Raw genomic sequence first — 8,220 nt, 5'->3', positions numbered from 1 at the left:
ATTTGTGAGGGAGTAGTAAATATCTTCAGCTTTTCTCATTATTGCTCGAGGAATGCTCATGGTGCCTGCCATGGCATGGATCTAAGAGAAAAAAAAGAAGGATTTTTCTCTGAGTCGTCTTTGGACGCGAGGGCGAGGCTATATTTTACGTTTAGCGGTTGATCATGTGCAGTGTCCAGCTAGGCATGGCTGTTGGTGGTGCGAGCTTGTATATCATTGGTTGAGAGTGCTTTGCTCACCACCTTAATTACCTACTATATGTTCTTTGTCCTTAATAACACAAACCATGTTCCCCGCACCTGATAAATGAGCATCTGAAATAGCGAACCACACCACAAAACTGTGCATCTCCGATCCAGCCACTCACCCTTGGAGAGAGTCAAGAGAGCCAAGGGAGAGCGGGGGAGAATGGAGGGGACGACCCAGATTGTGTCCATCGTCGGGCAGCTGGTGGGGGAGGAGTACCGGCAGCTCCGCGATGTAGCCGGCCAGGTGGCTGAGCTCAGGGACGAGCTGGACACCATGAACGCCATCCTCCGCATGCTGTCCGATGCCGACGAGGGCGCCGTGGACCACTTCATCCGGGCGTGGATGAAGCAGGTTCGCGAGCTCGCCTACGACGCGGAGGACTGTGTTCACCTTTACATCCTCCGCATCCGGTGCCGGCCGAGAGACGGCTTCCTCGTCTGGTCCAAGCGCATCCTCACGACGCTCTTCCCTCGCCGTCGGCTGGCTCGTGAGATCCAGGAGCTCCGCGCCCGTGCCGTCGTGATCAGTGAGCGTCATGCGCGTTACGGCGTCAGCCGTAAGGCGCTGAGCCGCTCTACTTCTCCTTCTACCTCTGCGCCGGTGCTCCGCCATGCGCGCAGCCTGGCAGCAAACGACCGTGACCATCTCGTGGGCATCACGGAGCAGGCTAAGGAACTGGCCACGATGGTTAAGGCTGTGATTAACAGTGAGCGTGACATGAAGCCCAAGGTGTTCTCCATCGTGGGGTTCGGAGGGCTCGGGAAGACTACGCTGGCCATGGAGGTGTGCCAGCAGCTGGAGGCGGACTTCCAACGCCAAGCACAAGTCTCCGTGTCCCAGGCGTTCCGCGGCACAAAGGATATGGAGGGACTGCTGAGGCGCATGCTTCGTCAAATCGTCAAGCCAAAAGTAGATAACGCGCAAGGCATCAAGGAAGAGGAACCCCTAGATGACATCGACAACAAGGATGAAGACGACCTCACTAACATGCTCAAGGAGCTTCTCAAGGACATGAGGTAAATACACTCACAAACTGCCTATATATATCGATCTATCTGTTTGTGATTTTCTTTTTCTTTTTTGTTTGAATCTATCAGTCTGTCTATTTAAGACACTCAGGAAGTTCCACGTTAATCAAGGAAGAAAAACAAAGGTGTGGTTAGATCTCAGTCAACTAAGATTTAACAAAGTTTTAGTCAAGCAACATAAAATACAAAAAAGTATCTATTTTTTTTTGCACGGATCTTCAGTAAGATCCCATGAATATAACATCAACAGAGGCTTGATTAAGTCTCACTCAACTGAGATTTAGCAATCCCAAGCCAAACTCATTTGGTGGGATCTAGATATAATTGCAATTGGATTGCCCACACTAATTACCCTACAAGGGTATTGGTATTTTTAATTATCAGGAGTATGAGAATTTGTTAGTTCACAATCTTTTTTTTTGCGAGAAAAAATTCTAATCTATGCATCAATCATGATAGTACATAGAACACTAGAGGTAAAAAATATTACAACCAAGTCCATGGACCATCTAGTTACGACTACAAGCGCTGGAGTGAGCCGAAGGCGTGCCGCCCTCATCGCCCCTCCCTCACTGGAGCTGGACAAACCTTGTTGTAAACTTGTAATAGACCATTAGGAAGTCGTTGAGCTAAGGCCCCAAAGTACCAACGCACCACAGCAACAACCATTGCCGATGAAGAGACTTGTAGAACGGAAAGATCAAACCTATAACTACACGAAAGAAGACAAAAAAACTGGATCCAAATAGATCCGCTGAAGACAAGCACCGATCGAATGCCGCGACATCTGATGGAGACATACTTTAACACATCCTCCGACGATGCTATTCACACCATCGAGGCGGGGATAGGATGTGGAGACATTATTCCTACCGAAGGATATCGCCACCACCACACGGCCCTAACCAAGACGTTGAACCTAACAAAAATTAGAATAAGATCCCTCCCGCTGACGGGGGGCCGAGATCCTCTGCACCTCCATGGCCCAAAGGCCATCGGAGGTAGGGCCGACAGTAGGAGGATGTGAGATGCAAAACCGTTGGGTTCTAGCTATGAGACATCCTTTGTTTATTTCTTTTTTGTAGTTTTATGTTCCACTTATATACAATGAGTTTCTCCCATTTTTCGCAATCCTACCCTCTGCTCAATCAGATGGCCAGAAATACTTGTCCCAGATCCAGTTGCCAAATCTGCCCCGTTGGAAAGCCCTCTAGGTGAGACGTGGCTCTTTTCGCTCGATCGGCGACGCTACACACATACTCCCTCATTTCCGGTTTATAGAGCTCGTCCAAAAAAAAAGTTGTTCTGTTTCATTAGTTTCAATTCTACTACTTACCATCACCCCTTCGTACATGTTACCTATGGGCTCTCCTCTAGAGTTTCCTCTGCCTCTTGCCAGCGCCGTCGCCAGTCCGCCTCTTCTCCTACGGCCCTAGGACCATGTAGGCACGACATCGCCGGTCTGCATCTTCTCCTATATGGTCCTAGGACCATGGAGGCGTGGTGGATGCCGCCCCTCGCCGTCGAGAGGGCTCCGTTTTTAAGTTTCTCTTCTAGTTTTGTTAGGGTTTGTGCGAAGCTCAGGAAACGATGTGGAGGCCGCTTCTTGAAGATGGAATAAGGTTCTCCTCGCCAACCCCCGTTTCGATGATGCTTCTAGCATCGTTGAAGCGCGTGTGGAGGTGCATCTCTGGTGGATCTAGTGGGATTCGATCGGCCTTTGTCTTTGGTGGATCCGATCTTTATTTGCCTGCATATGTGTGTCAACACGTTAGATTCTTCTCATCTACTCTTTTCTTCATTGGCGACATTTGTTGTTCTCGTGCACTGGTCCTATGGGGCCTTAGCACGACGACTTCTCGATTGTCTACTACAATAAGGTTTGCCCGGCTCTGATGAGGGATGAACGATGATGGCGGCGGCCCTTCGGCTCGCTCTAGTGCTTGTAGTCATTGCTAGCTTGTCTACAGACCTAGATGTAAACTTTTACTTCTGGTATCGTTGTACTATCTTGACAGATGGTGAATGGCGGGAAGTGAAAACGACTAGAAGAAAATTGAAGTTCCTTACCTTGCGCCAATTCCGTCGAACACCTCGGGGGCGACGGCACCAGCATCGTCGGCGGGCGTCCTGGCGGAAGCTCTTGCGATGGCGATCGAAGGAGGTGGTGGCACGATGCTCGTAGTACCTTTTTTGGCTGCCTTCTTGCGTTTCACCCCAGACTCCTTGCGCATCTTCACCGGCGGGGTTGGGGCGGCTTGGACCGGATTCGTAGCAGCGGCGAGCGCGCGTGCCTTCCCGGCGGCAGTTGTGGTAGCGCCGCTCTAGACGACGAAGTTGCCCTAGCGCTTGCGGGGATGGGCGGTGGAGGCTTGAACGGCGGCGAGCGCAACATGGCCGGCGATGAGATCTTCTTCAGGGTTGGTGCGTCCATGACTTCCACGGTGATGGGTGACGGCTGGAAGGCGTCCATGGCGGTGCTACAGAGCTGGGGAAGGTGGTTCGGAGCAGGCGGAGGAAGATCAGTGATGGCGGAGGGAAGGGAGAATAGGAACAGCTGTGCGGAAATGTCCCTCCCGCCAAATCTCGCTAGCGATAGGGGTCACCCTAGGGTGGGCTTCCTGCCTCGTGTTTCTAAAGGTTGAGGGGGAGAATTTGCCGCGCCCCAAAAAATTTTGAAAGGCTGCGGGCCGAGACCGTATCTATTTGGGCCACTAATTTGGTGTAAAACTATAAACTAACGGTTATTTTGCAGTTCGGCATGATATAAGGTGTCTGCTACAGATGCTTGGCCCACCTAGCAAAAACCCGGATAGATACCTGATACATGATACATGATACATGATCGGCCTAGTACCCCTCAACAAAAAGAAAAACATGATCGACCTAGTTTTTGTTTGGAAGGATTTTACCCTGATTTTGTATTCGACAAGTTGTGGTAGTAAGAGAATACTGATAAGGTTTTCGTAGCGGGGAGTATCATATAGTAGTATCATGCATGCATATGATACTACATCCATATTACATAGTATCATATGTTGATATCATAGATGACTTCATTTATTACCACATAAGACACATGGTAGCACATCATTTAATATGATACAACATTATGATATGATACTTAATCATTTCTTTCTTCATTTAATTTCATGACACCTCATTAAAATTGCCTAGTTAGAATGCATGATACTCCCTCCATTCCCTTATACAATGCCACTATCAAAAATACATTTTGCATCAATACAAGGCCACCAACAATAAGCGAGGCAAAAATTAATAATGTTTTCTCGTACTTGCAACTTTTTAATACTTACATGCATGTAGTCATAATGACACTCAGCTACTTCCTTCCCATTCATTCGTTGCATGCTTGTGGCGTATTAATGATACCGGTTAATGAAAAAAAAGTTGACTTGAAAAGCAGTCATTAAATTTTATCTTGGTATTTGTAATATGAGTTTGTGGCCTTGTATAGGAGAATGGAGGGAGTATTACTTATGATACTCCCATTACGGGCAGCCTAAGACTTTAGCAGTGAAGACATCACTCTCAATCACACCTGAATCAATTATCAGCAAAGATAATAGAGTTATGATGGTTGCGATATTTGCAGTAAATGAAAGTGGTAATTACCTATGGCGACTATTAGGCGGTGGCCGGCCGGCCCAAACACTCGTCTGTTTTTATGTTATTTCATGGTAAATACATAATGTTTTTTCTTCTTTCTAAACCACAGAAGTGTAGCAGACAATTTATGTGTTCCCGAGTTCTCGTTGGGTCAATATATCCGCTATGTAGAACAAAAATGAATTGTGTTTGGTGGCACGACCAAAATACATGCATGGAATTATTAGTTAAATAAGAATTATTTCTCCTAATTAACTTTAGAATACAAAAATTGTCCAAAAAATATTCAGGTTGTAGTATAATATTTGTTTGATGTAGATATGAGTTGTAGATGATGTTTGAATTAGGAAGCCACACTTTAAGCTTTCAGTTTCTAGATAGTTTTCCTTGCTATGTTTTAAAACAAGGTTTAGCTTTCTGCCTTTCCTTGGCAATCACATGAAAAAAAATTACTTTTTCAATAGAAAAGAATCATTACACTTCAGATGATCCTCTGATCATTAAAATTTTCTCTTTGGCCAATCCAGAAAAATATCCATCATGTGTTCTTCATCTCAAATCCTTTAAAATATATACTCCAGAAGAGACAGCAAGGTGCTGGCATTGAATGAAGAGTTATTGTAATATGGTGTAGTTTTGTATTATGTAAATATAGTCAAATTAATATGTAGTAGAATATAAATGGTTGCACTAGTTGTACAAACTCAAAAAGGGAGCAACTTCTACATATTGGTTACAATAATATAAATCCATACAGAACTTCTACACATATTAGTTTATGACTCAAAAACAAAGAATCAACTGATATCACGTCTTTGTAGATGGCCTTAAGCTACCATGTTTATGTCACTAAGGAATACCTATTCATAATGAAGGTAGTTATCACTTTTCATGCATTCTAATTAATAAGGAATTCCTTTTGCAAAACTAGGTACCTCATTGTGGTGGACGATGTATGGACAGTAGCAACATGGGATGCAATCAAATACAGGTTGCCAGACAACAACCAAGGCAGCCGGATAATTGTGACCACTCGGATAGATACTGTGGCTGCAGCATGCAGTGGTGCTAGCAGTGTTAATGAAAATCGCGTTTATCGGATTAAGCCCCTCAGTTTGGAAGACTCCAAGAAGTTGTTCCTCAGCAGAGCATTTGGTCCCAAGGTTGCCTCTTGCCCCAAGGGTCTGGTAGTTGAAATGCACAAAATTTTGAAAAAATGTGGTGGACTTCCAATGGCAATTATTAGCATCGCAGGCCTCTTGGCAAGCTACCAATCATCGGAGAGCAAAGATATGTGGGAAAGAGTTCACAAGTCGATTGGTTCTCACATGGAGAGCCATCCTACCCTTGAGGGGATGAGGCAAATAGTTACTCTCAGCTATAACCACCTCCCTCATTACCTTAAGGGTTGCATGATGTACCTCAGCATTTTCCCAGAGGATCATGTCTTCGCCAAAGATTGTCTCCTGAAGAGATGGATAGCAGAAGGACTAGTTACTGAGGTCCGGGGTTTGACCTTAATGGAGGTTGCAGAAGCCCACTACAATGAGTTGGTGAGTAGAAGCATGATTGATCGGTCCAGTGATGTAGTCACCTTCTATGATGGGAGGTTGGAGATGTGTCGGGTGCACGACATGATGCTTGAGGTCATGGTGAACAAATCCCTGGAATGTAACTTTGTTAGCCTAGTAGGTGGTCCGTACAAAGGGATGGCGTATGATAGGATTCGCCGCCTATCCATCCATGGTGGTGAAGAGACAGAGGGCTCTCCATCTAATAGAACTGCGGCATGTCTTAGTAAGACAAATGGCATCGAGGGGGTGAAGATGGATCATGTCCGATCGTTGAGCCTATTTGGCTCCGAAGATCACAGAAAGGTACTTGATCGTTTAGGCGAGTTCACCCTACTCAGGGTGCTTGACCTGGAAGACTGCATGGGCCTAGAAAACAAGCATTTGAGACATGTCTGCCGGATGTACCTGCTAAGATTTTTGAGCATGAAAGGTACAAGTATCGAGAAGATGCCACCAGAAGTCGGTGACCTAGAGAATTTGGAGACCCTTGATCTACGTCACACGTTCCTAGAAGATCTACCAGAAACTGTGTCAAAGCTAGAGAAACTTGAACACCTGCAAATCAGCAGCAGGCGTTACTTTTACGGTGATAGTTGGACTGCACGCAAGGGCCTGCGTAGGATGAAGGCACTACGGACGGTGAATGAAGTGGTTTTTAAATGTGATGTTGATGCTGCCAAAGAGCTCGGTGAACTACAACAGCTGAGAGATTTACGTATGGCCGTTGTCAGCGAGCCCCCTAATGAGGAAGCTAAGAAAAAGCTTGCTGAGTCCCTGAGCAAGTTATATTCCCTCCGGTGGCTCAACATTAGTGACCGTGGTCCGGACAAGGATGTATTGAACTTTCTGCATAATGTCAAGCCGCACCCGCCGTACCTCCAGTATCTAAGGATCGGCTCCCACATTGACAAATTGCCCGAGTGGGTCGAGTTTCTGCATGATCTTGTCGAGCTTTCCGTTGCTTGGACATACTTTGGTGGTGACCAACTGTTCAGCCCAATATGTAATCTGCCCAAGCTGAAGTACTTAGACTTGGACGCGTACTGCTACCAAGATAAAGAGCTGGTTGCAAAAGCTACCCAGAGCTTTCCGGCGCTCAAGGACCTGTACCTGAAATTTGAGAATGGGGCTGTGGAAGTTCTCCGATTTGAGGACAGATCAATGACAAAACTTGAGTCACTCAGAGTGAGATTCGCAACCACAGATTCTAAGAGCGTAACTGGCATCGAGCATTTGACAAGCCTTAAAGAGGTGCAACTCATTGGTAAGAAAAACAACTCTTCATTGGAAGATACAGTGGGGCAGCTAAAGACACTGAATGAGAAGCGCCCGGATCAGCAGCTCAAGGTTGCAGTGAAATACGAGTGATCACTCTCTTTGCCACTCTGCTTGCTTCCCGGAGGTTTGGTTCATTATTTGATTCACGAGTGCTTGCTCATGCAGGTTTTCCTCGAATCTGCTTGCTTTCCTGTAATTTGTCGTTACCAAGTTGTTATTCCTACTGTCTTGGTGTTGTTTGCTTCTTGTCTTATGAGGCTAGCTGGGGTTCCTCTGCAGTTTCAGACTTGTGTTTGTGAAAAGAATCATTATTGCTTTGTAATAAAGCCGGAGTTTGCACCAGAGATCGTTTGTAATTTTCTTGGACTTCGCCTTACATTTCCAATGTATGTTTACTAAATTCAGTTCCCTGTCTCGATTTCACATTCATTTGTTTGATTCACAACCAGAGCTACTTGTTT

At 45.9% G+C, this 8,220-nt stretch overlaps 1 protein-coding gene across 1 annotated transcript; it reads left to right on the top strand.

Annotated features, from left to right (window-relative positions):
* The first annotated feature begins 408 nt into the window (after positions 1–408).
* Positions 409–7,849, top strand: LOC119358392 (disease resistance protein Pik-2-like). Its single transcript, XM_037624962.1, has 3 exons — positions 409–1,265; positions 3,499–3,774; positions 5,839–7,849. Exons 1-3 carry the CDS (start codon positions 409–411, stop codon positions 7,847–7,849), a joined length of 3,144 nt encoding a protein of 1,047 aa, XP_037480859.1.
* The last annotated feature ends 371 nt before the right edge of the window (positions 7,850–8,220 follow it).

This window comes from Triticum dicoccoides, chromosome 2A (assembly GCF_002162155.2).
Source record: "Triticum dicoccoides isolate Atlit2015 ecotype Zavitan chromosome 2A, WEW_v2.0, whole genome shotgun sequence".
NCBI lineage: Eukaryota > Viridiplantae > Streptophyta > Magnoliopsida > Poales > Poaceae > Triticum > Triticum dicoccoides.
Note: the sequence above shows the minus strand (reverse complement) of the source record. Positions and strands in the feature narration are given on the sequence as shown.

Coding starts and splice junctions, on each gene's coding strand:
- LOC119358392 (XM_037624962.1), top strand. CDS start 409: ATGGAGGGGACGACCCAGATTGTGTCCATCGTCGGGCAGCTGGTGGGG. Junction 1,266..3,498: donor GAGCTTCTCAAGGACATGAG/GTAAATACACTC, acceptor GTTTCACCCCAG/ACTCCTTGCGCATCTTCACC. Junction 3,775..5,838: donor GTGCTACAGAGCTGGGGAAG/GTGGTTCGGAGC, acceptor TTGCAAAACTAG/GTACCTCATTGTGGTGGACG.